Raw genomic sequence first — 26,785 nt, forward strand, 5'->3', positions numbered from 1 at the left:
GATGGAAATGTTTTTACCGACCAATTTTTCAAATCCGTCGCTAATTCCGTCGAAACCTTGAGTAGATATGCTTCTACACTTTTACATATAATGTGACTAGCATTACGAACACTGTGGAGAAACATGATTGATGTGGATGTCATTGTTACAAACAGACTCGATTGACGCTTTCTCAAATAACAATAGGGCTCTGATACCAAGTCAAGAATGTGATAAAAAAAATTAAGAGCAAAATATATATATATATATATATATATATATATATATATATATATATATATATATATATATCATTGTCAAATGAAGAGTACACGAACCTATTTATCGGTTTTATAGGATGACTATCTAAAAGGGAAAATATCAATTACAATCAATTAAAGGAAATATAGGGAATCTTCTAAATATTTCTCTAATAGAATGCATGCCCTCTATTCACTTAATACATCCACCCGATTCCGATCTATTTGAAAATTGCTATAATTTATTTACCCATATATTTACTCATACATAAGAGCTACGTGCGGAGGAAACCGCCACATTCAACTAAATAGATATCTGCGTTATCTATATCTAAGTCTTGAAAAAAGAAAAGAAAAGATTTGCACCTATCGAATCTAAAAAAGCTTATTTAGGATGAGAACATTTTAAGAGATTATCTAATATCTTGAGTTTATAATAGATCTTCTTATCTAATTTGAATTTGTAAATCTAATCTCTCTTAGAATTGGACGTGTAGCAAATCGTTCAATCTTTTTTGAATTTGAACTTGTGACAATCATCCAATTCGTCTTTACTTTCGTCGCAAAATGGTAAATTTCATCGCACAAATTAGCGACAGAAAATAAATCCGTCGCAAAATTCGTCGCAAATTTACGATGAAAAATTAGTCGTCGCTAATTTGCGACGGAATTAGCGACGAAAATTTTCCGTCGCTAATTTATGACGAATTTTGCGACGGATTTATTTTCCGTTGCAAATTAGCGACGGAATTTTTCCGTCGCAAATTTGCGACGAATTTTTTCGTCGCTAATTTGCGACGGAATTAGAAATCTATCACAAAATTCATCGCAAATTTGCCGTCGCAAATTTCCGTCGCAAAATTCATGTTTTTTTTGTAGTGAGTGGTCGCTCGACTGCTCGTTTGCTTTGCTCATTCCCTTGCTTGACTACAGGTTCCTCTCCCTCTCTCTCTTTCTCCGGTGGATGTGCTTTCGATAGCTTAGATATGTGCATTTCATGGTCTGTAAGATGCGGCGTGTGCGGGTATTGAGATGTTCTAGTCGTTGATTTTGGATTGTTCCAACTGATAATGATGCTTACCCTTCGGTTGGTGAGTAATCGGAAACCTTTTCGGGTTTGAGATTCACACCCATTCTTGTTTGTAACGCATGGGCTTGTTGTCATGGCTCATGCAACTCCTCAATTTCTTCCGCACTTAAGCGCGAAATGCTAAAAAACAAAAATGGGTCATTTACACTACAACTCGTAATCGATCAGGTTGAATTTTTCTTTCCATTTTCCAGTCAATTCCCTATTACATTGCCGACACTGGATCGAGCTTATTACGTTGCTTGTGATGGAGAAAGAGCGTGGAGAGTTTTACTTGAAATGTCTCCTCCTGTAGCCAAAACTCATCTTTGCATTTCTTTGCTCTCTATCGCTCCACACTGTTCCTCTGCTATAAGTTTTTTTTTTTTTGCTAGAAATTCCTCTGCTATAAGTTGGTACTTTGGATTTCTGCGATAAGAAAACCATGGATGTAAGTGATGAATGGTGAGAGATAAGAAAACCATGGATGTAAGAGGAAAATTCACTTTTTTTCCCCTTCTTTTGTTACTTTCATTTTAAAGTTCATCTTTTATAATACAACTCACGAACATGCTTGTTATAATAGGAAAATCTTAAAGTTAGTGCTGTTAGAACAGAAGGCATACATTCGGATCTACAAGTTTTGTTGGGTAGAATGTTCAGAAATATAGTTGCTAGTGGAAGTATCACATGGAATCCTGCACAAGGCTTATATGTTGATGAGGATATTATGGCCACACAAGTTGATATCGATGATTATGCAGGATTTACTTATAAGAATATAGAGTGTAATGTAGGCAGGCTGAGAGACATAAAAGAGCGGCGCGGAGTTTAGTGAGGCAAGCTCAAGGAAAGAAACAAAAAAAATTGACCACACAAGTTGATGTCAATGATTTTGCAAGAATAGATTTGGATCCCAATTTATATACATTAGATTCCTATAATGTAAATGAGGAGGGTAATGCTTCAAATGACGATGCATCATCTAACGTGATGCGTTTACGTGATCAAATAGTCCTAAGTTTAGGAAATAGTTAAGGATGATTGTAATTTTTAAGGATAATAAATTTCTTTCCTTGGCATATGTTACCACATTTATTGTGATGAAGTACACCTCTTTTAGTTGAGATAGGGTCCACTTTGACGTAAATTTTTATCATTTGAATTTGTTTAGCAAAAAAATGAAAATTTAATTTTTTATTTATAAACTCGTTAATACACACCTTTAAAATCATTGTCAATAGTTCAATTAAAATACTTGCATAAATTATTTTTTCAATTTTAAACAAATTAAAAATTAAAAAGCTTAAATTAATCACCCAGCTTTTCAAATATGTTTTTACCAAATGGCTTTTTGTTCAAAGTTGCTTATCAAAACACGTAGTTTTTACATTTTGCCAAAACTTCTTGAGAAAGTTGAATCAAACGCAGCCTCTTCATTCTCTCTTGCGCTCACTCCTTTGCACTCTCACCTCGGTTTGGGTATGAATTTTCCTGAAATGGGTTAAATATTAAAGTGTTTTAGCAATATGAATTAAGTAGGGTATGGGTTACTAAATTTGCATTGCATGGAAAATGAGTAAAAAACGAGTTAAATGGGTTATTTGGGTGTGACCATTTTCGACTTAACCCAAACCAGAACCGATCTAACCCACCCGTTTGACGGATCTACTTGGAAGCAGTTGTACTCTTGAACTCACCATTCTCTTCTATCAACTCGGCCATGCAATTTATGAAACCAGTTGATTTTTTCAATAAGTTGCACTTCCGAACCTTCATCTGAACGTCTCAAGTTGGATCATTCTCTGCAAAATTTCTCTGAAAACACACCTGTCCAGTCTGTTGAAGCTTTACACAACTGTTTCAAAGTAGTCCTAACTACCCTCTGTATCTCAATTTAACTAGAATCTAACTCTGGTCTCTTCTCCACAACCCCAACGCGCCAGCCTTTTCGATTCCGTTTTCTTCGCAAAACAGGACTTATAGCAGCATAAGCCGAGTACAAATCGCTCGAACAATAATAGATCCAGGTGTGCCTATAAACTCCTCTTACTGGTTTCCTTGTTTGCATTTAACTTGGAAATCATGTTGGATTTTCTTCATTTCCGCAATGGCGTCTACAAAGTACTGGTGTGAGAGAAACTGATGAAAGAATATGAATCACTTGTAAATTCTTGTCAAACTTTTGTGTGGTTATAACACATGGAACTGTGAGACTATGTACCTTTTCTGTACAAGGGTGGCTTTTTCTTCCTTTCCCACCATTTCTAAACAAATGTTCACCCTCCCCTAAAAAAATTTAATCACAGCTACTAACTTCTTTACCCTGTATCATCATTATCTGCTCAAACTTTCGTTTATCCCCAAGCCGAAGAAGTATCTTCTGATATGGAGTGGAAACATCCGAGTTTTGGTTGTGATGTTGCGGCTGCAAGGCCCTGAAGCAACTTGATTACTTCGCTAGTGTCGTCGAGATAGTACTTGGCCATGCTTGGCTTCTGCCCGACGGTACATGCGAAAACTTCCGCTGCAGATGTCGAGGGAGTCGAAACCGGGCGCGCGATAGCCTCAAACATATCCTCGTCCGAGCGGTCGTCTCCGATGCACAGCAAGAAGTCGGGCGACTTCCCTCTACTCTGCATGGTTGATATCAGATTCTCAACCACCGTGCCTTTGTTTACGCCCTGCAATTAGCCATGCAGTTGAGCAAGTCTTTCTACTAGGAGTCATTGTTCGAACTACAGATTAGCCATGCAAAATTGGACTTGATGTTGCTACCACTATGAGTCGTTACCATACGCAACACATGTTGCTAATTCCAGATCATGAACCAGTTTTGCATATAGTTAGAGCTATCAACCATCTTTTCACCAGAAAATATGCCGGTAAATTCCAATTCTTATTTGAACACCTAAAAGCTAAGCACAGATCATACCTGCGGTTTCACTTCGACGATGTGTTGACCCCTTTTGACGACCACCGGCTCGTTCGTGAGCACGCTCTCCAGGTGATTGAGAAGCTCCTTCGCCTGGAATGACCCGAATTGGGGATCTGCGTCTTGATGGTGCCAAACCAATGCACTCTCCTTAGTCTCTATGAAAGAGCCATCTGTCGCCTCAATGTACTGCTCCATTACTGGTTCGGCTATCTTTTTCCATTCGAAATCCATCGTCAACCCGCATGTTTCCCATTCTGAATCTGCAGTCCACCTGCAAAGGAACCGCAAAACAGTTTAAGCGACGAAATCAATCACCTCCCATCTAACCCAACAGTTGAGCAAATATTTTAAAGCACTCACCTTTTAATATAACCATGCTCTGCTGCGATACCCAACTTCTCACATGGCGAAAACCACGCTCCCAGAGAATCTTTACCTCTACCACTCACGATGAAAACAACGTTTTCCGGATCCCTGGATAGGCTATTCAGTACCGAAATCACCTCACCGCTAGGCCTTTTGTCTATGGAAGCTTTTGGCAACAGCGTCCCATCATAGTCCAGTAAAATCAACCGGTTCTTCGTGTTTCGATAAGCAGAGGCGATGTGATCCACCGAGAGCTTCCTGAAGCTGGGCCCTAAAGCGACGACCCTGAAGCCCAAACCGAATCCAATTCCCCAGCACCTCTTCTGGTAATGCTCCCTGCAAGCCCTCTCAAGGTCCTGGTCGAAACTCCGAGCCCAGTACTTGACGTCGTGAGAGCTTATGTACTTGTAATGCTTGTCGTGGCGCAGCTGCTTCTCCGAGTCGGAGATCGTGATCGCCGCATTCATGGCATCCGCGACGGAATCTATATCCCACGGATTGACGCGGATGGCCCCGCTCAGCGACGGCGAGCATCCTATGAACTCCGACACGATGATCATGCTGTTTCTCGGAGCGGAGCTCTCATCGATTCCCAGTGCCTTGTCCAAAGCAGGGCTACCCTGTCTGCATACGGTGTACTTATAAGGCTCAAGATTCATGCCATCTCTAACAGCATTCACCACAGCGCATGTGGCGACCGAATAATACGCATCCTTCTCTTGCGTTGCGACCGGCCCCTTAATGTAAACAATCGGCTCGTACCCAGGTCCGCCGTACATTCTGTTGATCTCGTCTGCGATGTGATCAGTCTCGATCTGGACCTGCTGCACATCTTTTCCGCTACTCCTAGCGGGATTGGTGATCTGAACCAAAACCACCTTGCCCCTCAATTCAGGTTGTAGCTCCAGGAGTTGCCCCATCGCCAAGAACTTCAAGCTAATACCTTTGAACATGTCCAAATCGTCCACGCCCACTATGACAGATTTCCCCTCATACTGTTCCTTCAATTCTTTGACCCTCTTAGCTGTCGATTCCATGGACAAAACAGATTGAAGCAGACCCATATGAATCCCGGCTGGCAAAATCTTGATACTCACAGTCCTACCGTAGTAGTCCAACCCAATGTACCCTCTTTTCGACTCGTAATCGAGCCCCAACATCCTACTACAGCACGTCAAGAAATGCCGCGCGTAATCGAATGTGTGGAAGCCGATCAAATCGCAGTTCAACAAGGCCATCAAGATCTCGTCACGCACCGGAATCGTCCTATAAATCTCCGAAGACGGGAAGGGGCTGTGCAAGAAAAAACCTACCTTGATCCTAGCGAACTTCTTCCTCAGAAAAGTAGGCAGTATCATGAGGTGATAGTCGTGTATCCAGACATAATCCTCTTCCGGGTTGATCACTTCCATGATCTTTTCCGCGAAAACCTTGTTGGCAGACACATAAGCCTGCCACTGCAGGCGGTTGAACCGAGCCCCGTGTTTCGGCGACATGGGCAACATGTAGTGAAACAGATGCCAGAGATAGTGCTTGCAAAAGCCATGGTAGAACTTGTGCTGCACATCCGCAGGCAAGAACGTCGGCACGCACCGGAACGTCTCGAACAGCGACTGCGAGACCTCCTCCTGATCGGCGACGTCAATGTCCGCCCCTAGGGAGCCGACGTACACGACCTCCACGTCGGGCCTCAGCCCGTCCTTGAGCTGCCACACCAGCCTGTCCTGGTCCCACTCGAACCTCCACTTCCCGGTCTGCCTGTCCCGGTGGGCCCGCACGGGGAGCTGGTTCGCGACCACGATCCGCCGCTCCGGCAGCGGCGCCGCCGACGACGACGACGACGACGCGGCCTCGTCCGACTCCGACCGCGGCGACGCCTCGCTCCCGAAGTCGGACATCACCCCGGCGGTCGTCATGACCCTGGGAATCCGGCTGACGACCCGGAAGTCGTCCAACGACACCAGGCTCAGCAGGTCCAAGCAAGATCTCGATATCATAACTCCTTCGGGCTTATCCCGGGGGGGACGCAAGAAACGGAGGGCAACCGGATCAAGAAAGGGGGGCCGTATCAAGATTCAAGAACACCCCCACCCCACCCCACCCACCCACCCACCCACCACACCCACGCACCCCACCCCACCCCACCTGAGAAACCAAAGGGGAAAAAGGACGCAAGAAGATGGCGCTCGTGCTGCTTCTGGACACCTCTCTCTCCTCCTCCTCCTCCTTGCCTTTATAAGACGGGTGGTGTGAGAGGAAGGAGGGATGGTGGTGATCCAAGATGGCCAGACAGCTGCCGTATCCGAAGACTCTCTGACTCTCTCTATCTCTATCTCTCTCTCTATATCTAACATATGTAAGGAAAGGAAAAGGGGTGAGGGGGTCAGAGGAAGATGATGCAGATGGGGGTGAAGTAAGGAAGGGAAGGAAGGTGGAGGAGGGACGGAGACGAGGATAAGAACGAAGGAAGAAGGGTCGGACCGAGCGGCGGGATTTCATATGGCGCACGTAAAGGATTTCTAGCGATGGCGGTCCACGTTCATTTCATCTCTCTTCCTTTTCCTTTTGTATTGTTTTTTATTATCTATTATTATTATTTTATTCATTCATTCCATTTTCTCTCCCTCCCTCCCCCTCTCTCTCTCTCTCTCTCTCTCTCTCTCGTTCGAAGTTATCCATTCGGTCTTTCCCATTCGGTCTTAGAATTATAATTATAATTATAATAATTATAATTATTGATATGGTCCTCCTCACTCCCTCTGCCCATCCGCCGCTGTAACCGACTAATATACTAATGATGCGCCCCCCCACCCCCTCCCAATTTTTTTTTTAATTACCCATGAATGGGACCTGTTACAGATGCCGCCGGGAACTCGAAATTACCGAAATACCCTGCGTCGGATATATATATTTTAAATAAGGGTTAACGCGACCAAAAAACCCCAAAACGGATAAACATGCAGCTCTTTATTAATTTTCCATTAAATTTTACTGTCGAATTGCCGAGTTGGATGACGCGTGGCAGTTAACGGGTTTTACCTTCTATTCGTCACATGTGTATCGGTTCATGATTTTTCGTGGTATTGATCTTAACGGAGGATAAATTTATCATGAGTGTACCAGTTTGTGATTTTTTGTTATTAAAAAATTAATTTGAGATGTATCGATTCGGGATTTTTGATGGTATTAACTTTTTTTTTTTTTTTATTGATGACCTCATAAGCCATCTTCGTATCTTGGTTTTTCTTGGTAAATGGCATGTAGATAGCACGGTCAACACACGGAAAAAAAAATATATATATATATATATATATATATATATTCTGGGAAATGGTCTCCGGTAGAGGAGGCCACGTGGCAGGATTAGCTTTTGCGGCTCGTCGTGGGGCCTCGTCTCTTTAATAAAGGAGTGGATGATAGGAGACACGGGGGGGGGGGTGGGGGGAGGATTTCTTCTGCTCCGCTCAGCATCTTCATAGGTTTCCGCGCGAGACCGACACGTGTCGCGACCCGATTCGCTGGACGTGCCGTTCCCTTCCCCCGGGGCCGGGTGATGGGGGGGCCCGCGCGAGCGCGAGGGGGTACGGTAAGGGAGAGCGCCCCCCACGTGGCGCGGGCCCCCGGAGGTGGAAACGTGGCATGTCCGAACCGTTGATTAGTCACGGGGGAGGAGGAGTGGGGGAGGAAGGCGGATGAGCTGGCGGGATACGGCCGCTCCGACCAATCAGCGGGCCCCATGGCGGATGGCGGCGGCGGCGCGGCCGCTTTAAAGGGCCGGGAGACCTCCCCCCCGCCGGTGGTGGTTGCGGCCACCCACCGCCCTATTAGATTTCAACCCCGCAACCGTATCTCCTATCTTCGTGGTCGGGCGACGGCGACGCGTGCAGAAAATACGATTTTTTTTTTATTTCTTAATTACGCTTTTATATAATGGTGTTTTTGTCACGCGTCGATATTAATTCCAATGTTGAGAAACGGTCGCGGATCAAGGAGCCGATAGCGATGAGCGCGACTAAAATTTCCATGAAGTCCCGTGTGATTGTGGGGGAAAAGATAGTTGTTGCATCTTTATCTGCTTTCCACTGTTTTCGTCGCCCCCTCCCCTCCCCCCTTGGCAAATTGTAAAATGCCAAAATTTGTGGGGTTAGGCACCGCCTAGCAACTAGGCGGACCCAGTCAATGGCGGAAAAATTAATTACACAAAGTGAATCGCGTGATATGTTCCAAGAAACTTTGGTATTTGTCAAGCTATTGATCCTGTTCTAATCTGGGAATCAGTCCGAACCGGTCGTTTTAGGCGGTTCTCGCGGGAACCGATCCGGTTCTCGGTTCTGAATAGTGGAACTTGCGGTTCTCGGTTTCGCGTGTGGAACTAAACCGCCCGGACCGGCCTAGACCAGATCGATATGTTTTTTTATATAATTATTTTTCGCGTAAAGAGTAAAAATGGTTGGGTTGCATTTCTTTGTGAAATAGAGTATTACAAATTTGTTTTCCATATATATCCATTTTTTTTTTATAAATTTAACATGTGTTGATACGATGTCATGTAATAGAGTAATGACTACAAGATCAAGTGGATAGTGCCGCACCCCCGATCACGTAATCATTTACATAACGAACAAACAAAAATAATGTTTCTTTTTCTTTTTCTCTTAATGTTGGGAAACTCCCACTTGTAGCTCTTTAAACCGAGAAGATGCATATGGAAGAGAAACAAGAATCGACGCAGAAAAGAACAAAATGGAAGGTGAAACCTTCTGAATTCATCGGAACATAACGCGGGTACAATGGCTCTAGTAGATGAATGCGAGCAAAAGGCAAAACCAAACTTTTGAAGTTCGAGATGCGGTGAAAAGAAGGAATCAAAACAAAAAAAAAGGGATTATCTCGGTTCCGATTTCAAGATCAGCTAGGCCGGTTTCCAATTCCACAAACTGGGAGGAATCGATCCCGCTCGATCTGGTTCTAGATTCTAGGATAGGAACTGATCCGCCTTCGGAACCGATCACCCCTAATTCTATCTTTTTATCTTGTGGCCGTCGGTATCTCTCTCGATCATTCAATGCTCCGAAAAGTAAATCGAAATCAAACAATAAAAAGCTGCACGCACTGAATCCACGCGATAACGAGTCCAAATCGGAGGGAGGGACCGGCAGGGCGTCGCGGTCGATCAACTTTTTTAGGGCATCGACAGGCGGGTGGATGGGTGAATGGATGGGTGGATGGCAACCGGGAGTGGGGGGCGGGACTTAGGGACGAGCTCGAGAGGACGACTCGGTTTTATCCAGAACGAACGACGATGTCGACGTGCGATATGCAATGGGGATGGTGCCCCACTTTATCTACTTTCTATCTACTCTTTCTTTGTCGTTTTTTGGTCGTAGGCTCGAGCTTCGCAATAGGGCAACGTGGGCGGCATCGTCTCCTTTGCCCAACTTCCTTTAATAATGCGCGAGTAAAGTTCGGTGTGTTAGGGAGTACGTATCCATCGTCTCGGTCACGAGACCCTTCTTCTTTACATTCCCTATACGGTGAGACCTTTTGCGGGTCTCTCGAGGAGCTCGAGAGACGGATCGGGTCGACGTGGTTGGTCGGGTTGGATAAAGTTTACCCTCGTTTGATTTGGAATCGAACTGGTCCACGAGTTCGAATCCTCCGGTGGCTTTTCGGTCTCAGGAAATCCGGATTTGCCTATGGTGTAGGTTCGACTTACGTCCTGTGGTGCAGGTCAACGACGCCGGTCGACCCTTTTCGCAGTTTCTACTATTGACAAGCAAACAGTTATGTAGAGATTGGATCACCAAGGTAATTGCCCCTAGTGATTCAAGAATTACTTTCAAGTGATTTCGAGATTGTCTTGATCGCAAATTCGAATCTTAGCTGCTAACCTAGTCTAAAGTGAAACTCCGACTTTAAATGCATTAGCTTCATGACATGACTATGTGACAAGTTGGCCATCTATTGCACGAGTCGCCGATAATTTTTTCACTGTTTGAACGATCGTTTTATGGTAATGCCCAGTGAGAGTCGCCAACTTCGCTCTCATCTTCCGGCCCTTTTTGGGTGTGCAAAAAAAATATACATATACTAAAGAGATTAGAGCAAGCTTGATTAGTCCCCCGAGTCTGGTCGGCACGCCACGAAGTTCAACACGGACCGATTTAAATAAGCAAGATTTCCTTCTTTGTTTCCGACAAAAACACCTCCTCCCACTAGGACAAACCCACTCTACTCGATCAATCTCAATGAGAAAAAAATTAAAATATTTTCCGATGGTGGGCAAGAAGTCTTTCGGCATCAAACTGATTTCGTTCATATGATCAAAGCCATACCTTATAAACCCAACATCATGGACGCATTCGATCACTCATAAATTCTCAAAAATTAAAAATAAAACTCGAAAATAAAAAAAAATTCAAACATATTAGAGGCTTTTGCTCCAACATAGAAAGAGAGGGAATATCGTTCTTTAAAATCATATCTAGGAAAAAAAATAACATAAAAAAAAGGATACGATTTGTGCAGAAATTAGTCGTCACCGGACACATCTAATTACAAGAAATGATCAATAAGGTACGTGAACGGAAAAAAAAAAGGGCACACGCAAAATGTTTCATGATCCACCGTCAAGAAACCTAGGAACACCCCCCTTTTTCACCACGGCAATTCCAACCCGCCTATTGTAACGTACACTAATGATAAGATGGGAACCTATAGCATGCCCTCTAAGCCAACCGCCTTAATGCTATAAGTTTGAAAAATGCAATTTCCTAGAAGCGATATTTATTAGGAACATTTAGTGTTCCAGTTAGGGTAGGAGCTACTTAGGTTCTAGGCCGCATGTGATATGAAGTGATTGGGGTCGTATATCATAAAGTCAAAATAGCACATATGCTCAAATATAGGATGGATAGTGTGAGTGCCCTCGTACGCCCTCAAATCCAATCCTTTTCCTCAGAGGATATTACATGTGTCAAGGGAAAAGTATAAAAAAAAAAATTCATAAGTCTTTTGCATTGGTATTAATATAGTTCTAAATCTTTTCAATTGGATCAATTTAGTTTTAAACATTTTCATATTTGTACAAATTCAATCCATCTGGCCAATTTAGGCCGGAAATCGCTGACGTTGACGCCGGTTGTCCTACTTTTTAGTAATATTTTGAATTTTTTAATTCTTTTTTCTTTCTTTTTTTCTTTCCTTCATTTTGGCTGACGGGGCCCGAAAGGCCTTGGGCGAGGGCTTGCTGGCTCTCACCCAATGGCTAGTGACCAAGGAAAAAAAAAGAAAAAAGAAAAAAGAAAAAAGAAAAGAAATAAAATAAAATAAAAACAATAAAAAAGTAAGATTATTATTAAAAATGTCCACATCAGCGCTAGTTGTATTACGTAAGACGGCCGTTGTCTACGTCAGTGATTTCCAACCTAAATTGATCGAATGGATTAAATTGATACCGGTATGAAAAGGTTTAGGACTACATAAATCTAATTAAAATGATTATGACTTAATTGGTGGATTCTTTTGGTGCTTTTTCCATGTTTCAATCCATATTTAGACCTGCCCGGCTTCTCGCATAATTAGTATAACCATAATTGTCTTTTTAACTTTATGGCATCAACAAGAAGAAGCACAATCTAATTAGAATGAATGTAAGCACGGTTTGTTTAGAGATGTGGGGTGACAATCGACAGACCGCATGTTGCATGAGGGAACCCCATCGTTCTTCTCCAAAGGAGGCATCACGCATCATCTGGACAAAACCGCTGTTCATGTCGTGTCCAGCATAAAGATTGTGTCCGCCATTGTTGGAGGGTTTGGTAGCAGACGCACGAGCCTTGCACTGTAGAGAGCAACAAAAGCTTGTTCGGCCTTAAATTCGTGTTGAATTGCGAGCCACTGATCTTGATTAAGAATTGAAAACTATAGGGCGGAACGGATAGACAATACTAGTTAGGTAGGGACTTGATTTCTTCGCAGGTCATTGTGTGGTCCTCCTAGGGTTTCCCGACACCGGGAACATGTGTTGGATTAGGCTCCACGTTAGAAGTCCTAACCTCCACCGAAGTTAAGACATTAATCACTTGATCCATCTTTTTCAACGTCAACCTAATTTAATCACGGTGATGGCAAAGGAGACACCCAATTATGCTCTTAAAACGAGCCATTGGCTCTTAATTCTGTGTCATGACGACAAGCGCCGCAACATTTACGGACATCCATAATCGGTCCTCTCTTTCCTCTTTGTTTGTTTATTTTGTTTTGGCCGAGAAAGCAAAGTAGAAGGATTAGTAGAATGAACAAAAGGGAGGGGGTTGATGGGAACACGCAGCATAAATCGGACATCTTCCACCTAGGCAGATTATTAAGAAGGAGCCCAAGTTTAAGTCCGGCAACATATCCAATTGAATTCATATTCACTCAAAAGTTTAAATTAATGAGTTATAACTACTTTACATTATATCAATTCTCCGATATGGAGTTTTTTTCCAATACAACTTACCTGTGTATATCAACAATCTTTTCCTTATGTGTAAGCTCAAAGTCAATGTTAAGTTTACTTTCCTTATTTAAGGTTTCCTTCCGCACCCACATTTCTCAGTTCAACTTCCAACCCCAACTTCATCTCTGTTCTTTTCCTCCAGACCGAACCATAAACGCCACCATCAAAATTGCATTGCCGACTTTACCGCAAGTCTCTTTCGCCAGATCGAATCATGAAAGCTGCTCGTAAATCGCTTAGTGGGCAACCAATCAACCATTAGCTCTGATTTCAATTATTGAGACCACACAATAGAAGCACGATACCTTCACAGAGGAAGATTACCGAGAGAAGGTCCAAGTTCGAGTCGGTCAACATATTCAGTTGAATCCACTTGCGCCAATGAGTTATAGGCCAAGTATGATATATTAATTACTCCACAATTCTCCGATGTGAGATTTTTTCTAACATATGCATCTCAATAATTTCCCCCGCGCGTGAGCTCAGTATAAGATTTGTTTCCCCTTAATTCAAATTTTTTTCTGTACCAACATATCTCAACTTGTATCTCCAATGCCCCTCTTCAACCTTGGTCTCTTTCTCCATATCGAACCATCAGAACCACGTGTTACTGCACCACAATACCCACCTTCATCACCAGATTCTTTTGCAAAAGCTCAACACCTTCTCTTGGGAAATTTAGCAAGAGGAAGCTCAAGTTCGAGTCCATTAATGATCCAGTTGATCTCACATTCACTCAAAAGTTTAAGCCAATGAATTATGAGCTAATTATAATATGTTAACTACTCCACACCATACCACAAAAATCCTCTAATATGTGACTTTTTCTAACACCACTCATACTTGCATCTCTATAGGAATTAATTCCATTACAAGCTTGAAAGACAAAATTAGTTTTTGATGTCCAATAACTCCATATAATTAAGTAACTGAGTTCAATTGAAGTCTCTAATAAAGAGTTCGTTTATAGGAGCATATCCATAACCATAAAAAACATAGGGTTAATATAACGAATAACTCTAAATTGGTATACTTATGATAAATTTATCAAAAACTAATTTTTAACACCAAAAACCTTAAATTGGTACATTTTGTGACAAATTTATGCTCCATTAGTTTCTGTTAAATTAGATTAATACCACGAAAAATTACAAACCGGTATACTTGAGACAAACGGAAGGTAAAACCCCAAACTAGTACACTCGCATATTCCAACTCAGTAATTTGACGGTAAAATTTAACAGAAATTAATGGACGATAAATTTGTCACAGGTGTACCGGTTTGGGGTTTTTTGTGATAAAAAATTAGTTTGGAGTAAATATGTCACATGTGTACTTATTTAGGGTTTTTCGTGATATTAACCCTGAAAAATAAGATAATAAATTTTCTTGTTTCGAGAAAGCCTAAGATGATTTGGATGGCACACTCGAATCTATTATATATGCTTGAAATAGATAGTAATATGTATACCAAAATTGGGTTTGATTTGTCTTTTGGGTCAGACACAGCACATGGATCGATTGACCACATTCTAACTAGAATATACCTATTACACAATAATTTACCCTTCGGTCGATTCTTGATCTTATCCAGAAAGCCAAGAAAAGGTCCTTCCCCATCTCTTAAGCTCTATTACATGTCGTATTTGTACTTTTCCTGTCTGGTCATGTTTTGCCTTCCTATTTTAAAAGGGATCCACAACGGAGAAATTCGTCATGCCCCACGTCACGAAGTCAACCCGACCTTTTGATCAACTTAAAATAAGGGACCAAAGTTTGAGGTGTCGATTCAAAGTTATCTTAGGCAGATGTTTCTAACTTTCTACGCGGAAGCCTCCATGAAATTCCAGGGCAGACCAAACCGCACCAACGTGCTAAACTTCGCTAAGCATTTTTGACTTTCCCACTAATGTTATGGACCAGGAAAGTTCAAATCCCACTTTCCTCTCAATTCTGATACAATATAATAAACAAATATTTAGTCACGTAGTGTCCTCGTGTGGAAAGATCCGATAAAGCTGCGTTTTTCCCCTTGTTTAACAATAGAAATAATCAAATTAAAGATTAGGGTTTGGTCCACGCAATCCCGTTCTTGATCGATATCTTTCCTCGAAATGGTTTTATTCCAAAGAATATTACTACTCATCTTGTCTTTCTAGCTTGCCTTTTCTTCTTCTTTTTATTATTATTTTTGTTCACTTTTCAGATAAATTATTTGCCGTAAAGATGATCTTGTACTGAAGGGCAGCCGACAAAGATCTCGATTAGCTGGTTTTCCTAGAAAACCACCAGCCTGGTGGTGGCTAAAAGTCGCACACTAATATATCAACCCACCGAAGTAATCTCATCTTTAGGAGCATTAAACCCCGGAATTATAATCAATCATCTCCAGCTTTGGAGCACTATAACACGACAAAGCTTTGACAATATTGATGACTATGGTTGTCCACACATCCAAAGCAAGCAAGCAAGCAACGAGCAATTCAGATGTACAGCGAGGAACAACTAATGGGTCAAATTCAGACACGGCCAGTCGTGCTAATTTGGAATACAAATGGGGACAACAGGACAAACAGTTGTTGGCGTGCGAAGTTGTCCCGTTGTTCCTAGTTAACCAATGGGTTCATGTTCTTATCACTATCTTTTCGGATGCATATGCGGCCCGAATCGAAAGACAAAACGTGCTTAATAAGCAAGACTATGACATAACAATTCAAAATAACTTGAGGAAGTAAGTCTGATTGCAGTGTCTGCGTATATAACTTGCATCGGATTTCTCTTTTTCCCCCCCAGATCTGCCTCGTCTCTATAAAAAAGGACTTTAAGAGGTTCTTACCAAGAAGAAAGGGAAAAATAAAGAAAGACTTTAGAGGCGTTAGACAACGGTTGAACCGACACATCAGAAGAAGAAGATATCAAGTGATAAGGTTGTCTGATGAATGAAAACTTGACTCTACCGGGTAACGCTTAAATTACTCTAATATACTTATTTAGGGTGATCATTCAAACACGAACATTTATCCCAGATGCATAGCAATGAAGTTAAACCCAAGAAATTCATGTCAGAACATGTCTGAGGTTTATTAAATGGATAGATGTTGGGTAAACAGTCTGTGTTATCTTCTATACTACGAACCCCACATCCGTCGCTTTCGATATGAGTAGCCACTTACTTACTAAAATATAAAAATACCCATATCAACAGCGATATTCAATATTTATCCTCGTTAAATTAAAGGCCGACGAATTACCTAGAAGGTCATAAGGAGTGAGGTTTTCCTTTCCTCTATTCTGGTTGCTTGCTATAGAAACCTACCCTATTTCATTAGCTGAAGCCGTATTTCAATGATTTGGGCAAACCACATATCAGATCTAGCATTCCACGATCATAGCTTTATGGTGATTATTCGGTGAGCGTAAATTTCAAGGACTATCAAATACGCAATGGAAAGCAGAAATTTTTGAAGAGTTTCAGACGCCTCATTATCGGTATATAATTTAGCCCTTTCATCAAACTTACCAAGACTTTACCAAAATCTAATCTCTTTAAGTGGTGGACCTTTGCCACTGATTTTTCTTGTCTCTTTACTCCATTCAGCGCTCAATTTGCCCGTCCTTTTCGTTTTCCGATAGTCACCCACGTGCCACATTCCCCAAAAAAGATGGACTTCCAACAAAGTCGCCAAATTCTCATCTTAAATTTTAAGTCCAATTTGATTTGCCAACGTGCTCTTTGAAATGCCAAAAAGATTACTGAGGAAAAGGATTCTGTAACAATTGTTTATAAAAGTCTCGATAATACTTGTCTAAATTTAAGTAAAAAAACTAAAATTATAATCAATGCATTAGAAATGAATATATTTCTTTGTTAAGCATGATTAACTATAATATTCCATGAACACCCATTAACAAGATCCTAAAAAAAAAAAACTCATTTTAACGCCCGCAAGAGAGGAAAGTAAATAGAGACTTTTCAAAAGTTCTTTTAAACCCCACGCCTCGAGATTTGAATAAGTTATTGACCGCCTCCGGCGCAGTTAGCCAATGTCCATCATCCACTGAATTGTGTGGGTCATGCGCAGAGTTCGTAAGATATGACTAATGACTAATCGTGCGTAGCACGATCTTGTACTCCGGGTGCACCTAATAACGTTTTAACATGAATATCGCGGCTTTGAGTTTTAACCCACCTTCTCTTTTTCCCAACCAACATTCGACACGTGGTCGAGTCCGGTCACGTGAGTGGACCCCACTAGTGCACGCTATTGGATTTTGCTTTGCCGTACCTTGCACTAGTAGTGCACGTAAGTTGACCCAAATGGAGGCCAACCCAAATCCTCAATAGGATTGGATAGAGAAAGGAGCACTTCCCCAATTCCAAAACGACTTTCATTCAAGTTGATGGAGTTGTAATTGCCCACGTTAGCCCCCAAATTGATTGAGAGAGAGAGAGAGAGAGAGAGAGAGAGAGAGAGAGAGAGAGAGAGAGAGAGAGAGAGAGAGAGGACAAAATTCATATGAAGGAATGGTCAAGATCTAAATCCGCTTTTGTTATCTTCGTTTGAAGATTGGTTTGCATGGATTGTCATTATCATTTCTCCCTGAAGATTGCCCCTTTTCTAGGAAGCTGCTTCCCTTGGTGACCTACAAATTGGACCGCACATCTTTTCTTCTTTCTTTCTTTTTTGTTGTTGTGGGTGTGCACTAAATCTTCTGGATTGATTGATATATGGTATTATTAGAATGAAGCGTTTGTAATTATATCGTCTTTAGAACATAATTGAAATTATTCCCCTCATAGTAGAGCTTTCTCTCTCTAAAAACGAGGAGAGAGAAGTCATCACAAATTAATCGTTTTCTCCTATTTAATCATCTTCGTTGATTAGTCGCACGTTTTATTCACTAAATAAACCTGATATTTTTCATTCGCATCTAGGCTCCCTTTTGTCGGTAAATATCTCTCTTATGTTTAATAAAATCTAATATCTGAATTCTACTTGATTAGGTAATTAGGTACGTCAATCAAACCAGAGAAACGCGAACGGCCTATGACATTCACGCACATATTGTCATTGGTCATACACAATTAAGGTGAATTTTCTCCATTGCTCTCCCGTTACAAATAATCTCACCAAGACCATTCTCTCGTTTCAAACACCTTACCTAATAGCCTTTCTTGCTTCAACACATGATCCTACTCCATCGTCATCAACCCTCTTCCTCTTATCTTTACTCGACACATAACCACGGCATCGCTTGATCATTTATTATAAGCAAGACTTGGATCAAAAATCAAATGTCTACCGACATCACCTTATTAACTGCCGCAATGCCCTTGGAATATCCTATACCAAACGATCTTCCCTAGCAATCGCAACAACTGCCAGGTCAATGTTCTCTGCTTACATGATTTCAACATGCTAAATTCTGAGCTTTGCCACCAAGCAACCATAGTTGGAGGACCCCGATCGAGCCGACTCAATCCTAGTTAGCTTTTATTGACTGCCCTCTCATATAGAGATTCCGAAACATGTGTAACTCTCAACTCTCGAGGATTCATACAAGATATACCGTCAGTGCATAATATTTTCCATACAGACAATCACGAAATGGAAATCTTTTTTTAACTATAACAAAATGAATTCATTTGTCAAAACGAAAAACTATATACATGCCGACGCCGAAATCCTAGTTGCGTGTTTTTAAAGCTCGACAAGCTCATTTCTCTCGAACTCCGCGTGCTCTTAAATTTGCATTAGTCACTTTCACGTCATTCTATGCGCAAGGAGTGGATGGCGATTAGGAACCTCTAGGACTCGGTAAGCAACCACGCGTACAACATTTGGATTGGCGAGCATGCAAATGTTGACATTAAGCCAAGTCAAGGCCCACCAAAGGCACCAGCACGATGAATGCGACGCAAGAATCCGAGGTTGAAGAAAGGAAAATTATAAGATTTAAGGAAAAAGGAGAGTTGGCGACTTGGGCAAAGGGCTGTAGTCTGCCACGTTCACATAATGGGCGTTCGAGGGGATTAAGATTGGAAGAAAATGAGAACCAAAAGGAACGAATGAGTCAAATGTGTCTCGTCAACCTTGTATTTTTTTCTTTTCTTTTCTTCTCTTGATTTACGAAATTGCCAGTCAATTCAACATCAAACATCTCTATCCGCTAAAGACTTTGCGACTTCCGAACCTCCAGGAAACTGCTTCCCCGTGAAGAACAAGATTTCAGTTTTTTTTTATAATCTTTGATCTTCTTCCGTTTGCTGATTACCCTTGTGAAAAACAAGGTTTCTATTCTTTTAAGTTACTCATGTTTCGCAGAAAATGAACTATTGTGCGAAAACAAGGTGTAAAATCTGTCTCTTTCCCTGTCTACAGTGTGAATTGAACTATGTTCAATCTGGTATTAATGTTCATTGAGAATGTGTAGGTCCTTGATATGCACCTCTTCGCATGTGTATCAACTTGGATTTCATAATTAATGGTGTTTAAGCACCTCGAGTTTGGCTAATCTTTGGAAATCAGCCTCTTGAGCTCTGCATATGCCTATACTTTTGCTCGACTTCTTGTCTCCAAGATTAATCATGAACGGGTTTGCTTCGTGATCCGGCAAACGTGTATTGCATGAATGATGTTCGATTTTTGGAAATACTAAGGCCTGCCCAATGACTGCGGGCCTTCTATTTGATTTTAGGCCCAGATTCTGTCCTTGCCAAACCTGGTCTTGCCTCTTGGACTTCCATTTCCAATTTGCTCTTATTTAATTGAACGGAGGTTGCGATTAGGCCTAGCCCATGACCGAAGTTTTGTACGGCGTTAAACAAGCTCCTCGTGCCTAGTTTCTCAAGTTCAGTGTCACCATTTTTCGCTTGGGTTTTGAATCTAGCGCATATGATTCGTCTTCGCATTACTCTATGGACGATATGATTATCACATTAGACGATTCTCCTGGCATTCATGATCGATGAAAGATAAGGGATCTCTGAGTTATACTTTCTGGGCCCTGAGGTCACCTCTTCTTCTGATGGATATCATTTTAGGTTGCGTATGCCTCAGATCTCATTGCTCGAGTTGGTTTGACGAACAGCAACATAGATTTTACACCTCTTAAATGATGGGACTCCCTTGAAAGAAGCTAAACGTTAGCATTATCAGCCATATGATGCTCTCTTGCACCTTATTCATTGTGTCACATTCCGACTTTCACCCTGGTGGCTGTTCCGATGCCGATTGGGTTGTGGGATCCTACTGACTGTCGATCCACCACCCGTTATTGCTTTCTTTTGGGCAATTCCCTTGTCTTGTGTTCTAGCACTAAGGCTGACTGTAGAGCTGTTGCAGATACCACTCCCGAACTTTTACCAGTACGACGGCTGTTAGAGGATAATGGGTGTGACCCGTGATGGTGCTACTTCTCTTTACTGTGATAATCGCAGTACAGTTCAGCTTGCCCATGATGAACTTTTCATGAGCGAACCAAGAATGTCAACTTCTGTATATTTCTGTATATCGGTGAGCTATTACTGTTAATAGATGGAATATGGAATTGGTATGCTAGGAAATCGGTTGGTGTATCTGTCAGTTGATTAGGTGTCTGTCTTGTACATGTCTATATATTCGCTTCCTGTATTACATTTAAATCAGATTGAGCAAATGAAGTACTTCATTAACACTGTCTGATGGGGCAAGTAACTAAGTATATGGAGTTATGCGAAATAGAGATGGTGCTGCTCCTTTTAGTCTATATGACCCGTCAAGAAAAAGAGTAGTCCTGGGCGACTTATGAACTCGTTCCATACTTGGCTACGTTGATCTTCAAAGCGCTCTCCTGACACAATTTCTTTTCGAAACTTGATGTAATCTGTACAGCAAGCACTGAATTTTGCATTCGTATACTCACAATGTCCAAAGCCCCGAGGGGCAAAGCAAAAAGGATGAAAAATAGACAAAGACAAGCGACGGTCAAACTGAAAAGCAACGAACATATCAGTTTCTTCGATAGATTCACATTGTTGAAACTGCAAAATCCATCAACCTATATACGCAACATAGACCATAGGATGGATATTGATGAATTCCGACCTCCAAAACCTAAGGAAGATCTTCTGTAATGAGAGGCGCATTCGCAGGTATCATCGAATATTCCAAGCTAACCATCAATTTATTACTCTCTTCGCCGTGAAAGTTCTTGCACTCGTAGTAAAAAACCGTGTAAGCCATCAATCCGAACATCCTCACCAACCACAGTGAGTTCAGCATCACCAAGCCTATCACAATGTATGCCCCGTTGGATTGTCGAATCGAGACCAACCTCACCACCTGACTCATTAGGATTGATAAGGCCATGATCACGAGGCTCAACGCAAAGCCGTGTGCTTTCCTTCCCCTCACTAGCCGCCCCGCCTTCGCGAGCGCCTCATGTCCACTCTTGTCCTCTTCCAACACGGACACAACGAACCCGAGGGTCCAAACGACGGCCAAATGAGTGTACAACAAACCGGCCAAGATGCATAGGATCACGGTAGCGATGTTTGCCCTAAGCAGAACAAGAGGGATCATAAGGTTTAGGACAATAAATAGGTAACCGTTGCTGAAGAGGGTGATGTAGAAGAAAGTGATTAAGGGTCTTGCCCAGGACCGGGCCACCGCGATAGCCAAGTCCTTGGTGGACAAATTCTTGCCCCCATGTTCGGTGGCGGAAGCGTAAATGGTCATGGCCGAGAAGAGGATCGAGCACAAGGAGCAAAGCAAGACGAAGACCCACTCGAGGGCGAAGAACAACCCTACGTTCTCCCGGATGGACAAGAGGAGGTAGGGGTAGTCAGCGCTGGTGGGACTAGTGATGAGCAACATGCTCGCTTTGGTGATGAGGTGGCTGATCGCCGGCCGGAGGGAGAAGACGATGGCGAGGAACAGCAAAGAGGAGAGCGAGACGGCGGAGGCGGCGATGCAGATCATGAGCCTCCCATTTCTGAGGAAGATTCTGTGGGCTTCGATCAGAGTTTGGACGAAGCTCAAAAGCAAGGCAAGTTCCATTGGCGATGATGGCGTGAAGATAGGAATTGTTTTGGTGGTGCTGTGGGAAAATTTGAAGGGCTCTCTGTAGGTGTTTGTGCTGGGAATACAGAGCCATGAGCCGTGAATTTTTTTTATGTGCGTGTGTCGTGTGTATGCCGGGTCAAGATATGCTGATTTGACTGCGTCCATTCCAAGTTGTGCTACGGAAGAAGTCTCTCAAGTTTTCAGTCCGCACGATTTTTTCCTCCTTGGGGCAATTCTTTTTTTTGATTCTGTAATGTATAATATTCTTCATTCTCATTATTTTCTGAACGATTTTCAATCTAAAAAAGTTTAGTGCATTGACACGGAGACGATATATAGATGACCATTATAATGCTAATAGCCACTATAAGCAACGTCATCGAATGCACAAATAACGGGAAACATAAAAGAGAGATGAAGAGTTCGATTCCTCTTGACGTGTCTAGACTTGATAATATGGATCGGGACGAGATGTTCGTCCAGAGCAGTTCCCATGTATCCTATGAACATATGTGGATCCCTAGAAGTCACGTGATCATCCTTAAGAATAAATAACAATTACCCATTAGCGACATTCATATCACTACCGTTACATTCGCACTGCCTCGGGATCTTATCAAGTTAGGGCAAAACAATAGCCTCTATTGGGACCCTATTTACGGTGCTTTGATCGGCCGACATAATGCCACAAGAACTTTGGGAAATCAATGAACTAGGCTTGTAGGAGAAAGTTCAACTGCGGGCCGATTAAGCCTAAAGACTTTTATAATCAATCTAGTAGTTTTGAGCAGGGACAGGACTTTGAATAGGCCCCAAGCCAGCTTCAGGCATCAGGAAAACTACCTAGAAAAATTGAAAAAGAAGAAGGAAGAATTGAATGGCGTGATCGGCACTCGGCAAAATATGATTTTCCTTTTGATTTCAGCACCATAAAAAAAGCTACGAATTCTTCCATTATGCAATTGCCAGCAGTTGCGTTCGGCTTCCATAGTCAAGAAGAGGGCATGGGCATGGCTTATGATGATGGGTCAAGATTTTTGACCTAGTCCCAAAAGCTAATCTAATCACTTTACATATCAAAACGAGACACCCTTTTGGTCAACATGGGGGGCTAAGCCAACTTCCGAACCTCGAATTAGGAATGGTCCCATTGCCTACCCCTCGTGCGATCTCATAAGTGCGCACCAGGCCCCGTGCGGGGGTCTACTCCTACGTTCTTTTCGGAAATCACGAGGAGCATTGCATTGACTAGGCTTCCCTCCTAAGTCGCATTGAATGTACATTTCACCGTTCTTTTGTACCCTTTTTTTCCTCTGCTTTTTTTGCCCAATTGCCCATATCATCAATTGGACGTAACTTAGGCCGGCGCAAAATCCTCTCCAATGATTGCAAAGTGATCCCCATGAAATTCATACGTACAAATACCATCCTAAGTTTTGCACTGTATAAAAGAAAAAAAAAGGAGGCGAAAAGAATACCAAGAAAAATCCTCGAAAAAATACAGAGAAAAGTTACATTACGGGTCGGTGTGATCCGCGATTGCGAGCGGGATCATCTCGCCCTCTCCTCCTCCTCGTCCTCCCCTATTGCTGCTGCTGACGCCGCCGGCGGCGGGGGGCCGCCTCTTGGTGCACTCGCAGTAGAACACCGTGGCCGCCACGTAGCTCCACAGCACCACCCCTCCGTACGCCGGGATCAGCCACGCCCGCCACCTCACCCCCACCGTCCACCTCACCATCCCCTCCACCGACCCCCAGTCCTGCCCGTCCATCTTCACCTCCGCCGCCCGCCAGATCCACCCGGTCAGCGCCGCGAAGAAGCCCGACAGGGCCCACCCGCCCCACCTCCGCCTGCCCCCCTCCCCCATCAGGCCCCACCCGGCCCGGATCGCCCCCCACCCGAACCGCTCCTCCACCACCGACACCACCATCCCCAGCCCCAGGACGGCCGCCAGGTAGATCTCCGCCGCCAGCCCGGCGGCCACGATCAGGAACCGCGCGCCGCCCCGCGAGCCGGTCACGGCGACCAGCGTGGCGGGCACGCTGAGGTAGATCCACATCGAGGCGTGGACGCAGATCGCGGTGGCGAGGGCGCGGGGGAACTTCTCCCGGACGGGGGAGAGGGAGGAGCGGAGGGTGGGTCGCCTGCCGGAGAGGGAGGCGTGGGCGGCGCCGACGGCGGAGACGGCGGCGGCGAGGGAGAGGGCGAGGGAGGGGAGGGAGTAGGAGGCGCGGAGGCGGAGGAGGGAGAGGGCGGCGGCGCGGGACTCCTTGAGGACCTGGCGGGACTCGAACCGGGTCGGGGCGAGGCGGGCGAGGGACTCGAGGTGGAGGACGCGGGACTGGAGCGGATGGGCGGAGACGGCGAGGGAGAAGAGGAGGACGGACAGGGGGAGGGCGGCGGCGGCGAAGAGGGAGAGGAAGAGCCGCTTGTTGCGGAGGAGGACGGCGAGGGAGTCGAGGAGGGTCTTGGCCGGGGACAGGGCGGCGGCGCACCCGACGCGGAGGCTGACGGCGTCGTCCCGCTCCGACATCTGCTCCCCGTCCGTCTCTCTACTCTTCCCCTCTCTCGAAGGCGGCGGCGGCGGAGGAGGGAGGGGAGGTCGGGGCCTGATCGGAAGGTCGATTTTGAGGGTGGGGCTGTGTGAAATTACGGGGCCTGCCCCTGGCGGAGGAGGAGAGAGAGATATCTAGGAAATATCGAATCTGGTCAGGAGACAATATGAAAATACGGTTAAAAGGGCTGTCTGTCCGGGTTGACCCTTCCACAGTTTGCAAAAAATTTTTTTTTTAATGAATTCAGATTCGATCTCTTATGGAGACAAGGATGCTTTTTGTTTTGCGTTGCGTAACAGACGGAGTGAATAGACTTTGATGAGGAAATTTCAATGTTTATCTTTGTAACTCTAATAAGTTTTAAGAGGAGTAATGTAGACCCATCACGAAGGACTTGTTATCCAAATGATCCACCGGCTCAATGGCTAGGTAGCCTGTTAGGCATGTGGGACGTAAAAGCTCCATACATCGATTCGAAGTTATGAGCCATCACATCCCCTTTGAGTCATGATGATTCTGACGAATTTGAACTCGATATAAATCCATTTGACGAAATTTTCTGTCTTGCTACCCGACCCTTTATTTGCCTCGAGACGCGCACACGCCCCTCATCACTGAGATAAGACATTCGAAATATAGCCAGTGCAGGAGTGCTTGAGGTTCAAGTTTAGATAAGGGACTCAGCTTTTACTTATCGAGATGGGCAGGTGCGAAAAGTTTCCCCCAACAATAACAACAATTAAGAATTTCACCCCCAGAAGGTTGGATCTCTTCCATCTACACTAACCCTTCCAAGGCCGGCACATTGCTTACATTCGTTGTCTTATCTCCCGATTCAAATGCAAGGCAAAAACGACACAATCCATATGAAAAACACATTCATCAATCCCTTTCCCACAACCTTATTTACTCGAGCCAATTCACGTCCAAACGCCCAACAAGTATAAATTTGTCAAGCGCAGACCGTCTAAGCCACAGGCAATGAAGTTGTAATCGCCTGATGTCGAGGACGACAATAAGACATTCAGCAATCTTCAGCGAATTGACTTCCACATGACAAATGGGAATGTCCGTAGCACACGGATCATAAACATGCTAAACCCACTCGACGCGTTGTCAGATACTAGAGACCGGTGTCTGCTATCATGCAATATATTTCTCAGATTGTGTGCATGCATGGCCATGATTGTGAGTCCTCCTCTGCAAAATCTCTTCTGATCCAGGACACAAAGCAAACATTGTCCAGTGAACTAAGACTCCTAGGCTTCCAAAAAAGCCAAATGGTCATACAACCCTTCACGCGTTCCCCCCCAATTGATGCAGAAGCATATCGGGTCAGGCAAGAAATTTATCATATACGACTGAATGTTGATAACCACACTGCCTGTATATTCAAGCTTCCTACAGCTACATATCCCTTATCTTAAATGTAAATCAAGAATATCAGCATATATACAGAGTACAACTGCACAAAGGTGTCAATACCTTCACAACATACTAGATCCAAGCAAAGGATTTGGTGATAAAGTAAAACTCTACACGCAATTTATCTTAAGTTAATGGGATCATGCTTCCAAACGAATTAGGCATTCTGCCACTAACTTTAACTGTAGCATCCACAAATTAAACTTAACCAAACAAGTTTTGCATATAACGTAATTGCTTGAGGATGCTACCAACACCTTTTTTCTTCCAAAGCAGACGCACAGCTTATAAGAGGAAACCCAGCAGAACGTATACTGACCATGACTTCTGTAAGCAATGTAATTCAAGATAGCAATCCAACTTGATGATATGTTCTTTGGAGGGCCACAGATAGAACGATATTGTGCAACAGAATCTTGTACTACACAGACTGCACAAGGCCCTGATCAAAAGAAAAGACAAAAAAAAAAAATTGTTTCCTGAAGCTGTGGTTGGCAGACTACTTTCATCTTATCAACCATGAATGATTGTCCATTGTATTTCAAGAATGCTGATAGCTTAGTCTACCCACCACATTCCACATAAGAGTTGCGAGCTCTTATTTTTTGATGGATAAACAGTCCAACAGATTAACAGTGTAGAT

The 26,785-nt window shown here is 43.3% G+C and overlaps 3 protein-coding genes across 4 annotated transcripts; all 3 read right to left on the bottom strand.

The window, feature by feature from the left end:
* Positions 1-3,082: 3,082 nt before the first annotated feature.
* Positions 3,083-6,672, bottom strand: LOC115677394 (probable alpha,alpha-trehalose-phosphate synthase [UDP-forming] 9). Of its 2 annotated transcripts, XR_008818698.1 has the most exons (4): positions 4,607-6,672; positions 4,244-4,517; positions 3,533-3,992; positions 3,083-3,425 (listed from the first exon to the last, which is right to left on the bottom strand). XR_008818698.1 is itself a non-coding variant. In XM_030600556.2 (3 exons), the coding sequence occupies exons 1-3, from the start codon at positions 6,607-6,609 to the stop codon at positions 3,666-3,668; spliced, it is 2,604 nt and encodes an 867-aa protein (XP_030456416.2). In that variant the 5' UTR covers positions 6,610-6,672; the 3' UTR covers positions 3,452-3,665. The 2 variants fall into 2 exon arrangements, 1 of the variants encoding a protein (XP_030456416.2); XM_030600556.2 differs by lacking the exon at positions 3,083-3,425 and having other exon boundaries at positions 3,452-3,992.
* A 14,347-nt stretch (positions 6,673-21,019) lies between these two features.
* LOC115677384 (uncharacterized) lies at positions 21,020-22,255 on the bottom strand. The gene is made up of 2 exons (XM_030600544.2): positions 21,203-22,255; positions 21,020-21,138 (listed from the first exon to the last, which is right to left on the bottom strand). The coding sequence occupies exon 1, from the start codon at positions 22,154-22,156 to the stop codon at positions 21,212-21,214; it is 945 nt and encodes a 314-aa protein (XP_030456404.2). The 5' UTR covers positions 22,157-22,255; the 3' UTR covers positions 21,020-21,138; positions 21,203-21,211.
* A 1,423-nt stretch (positions 22,256-23,678) lies between these two features.
* Positions 23,679-24,695, bottom strand: LOC115677283 (uncharacterized). Its single transcript, XM_030600408.2, has one exon. The coding sequence runs from the start codon at positions 24,693-24,695 to the stop codon at positions 23,679-23,681; it is 1,017 nt and encodes a 338-aa protein (XP_030456268.2).
* Between the last annotated feature and the right edge of the window lie 2,090 nt (positions 24,696-26,785).

The sequence above is a fragment of the Syzygium oleosum genome, unplaced genomic scaffold (assembly GCF_021117445.2).
Source record: "Syzygium oleosum isolate NSW1041296 unplaced genomic scaffold, Sole_v2.1 Sole_v2.21, whole genome shotgun sequence".
Taxonomy (NCBI): domain Eukaryota; kingdom Viridiplantae; phylum Streptophyta; class Magnoliopsida; order Myrtales; family Myrtaceae; genus Syzygium; species Syzygium oleosum.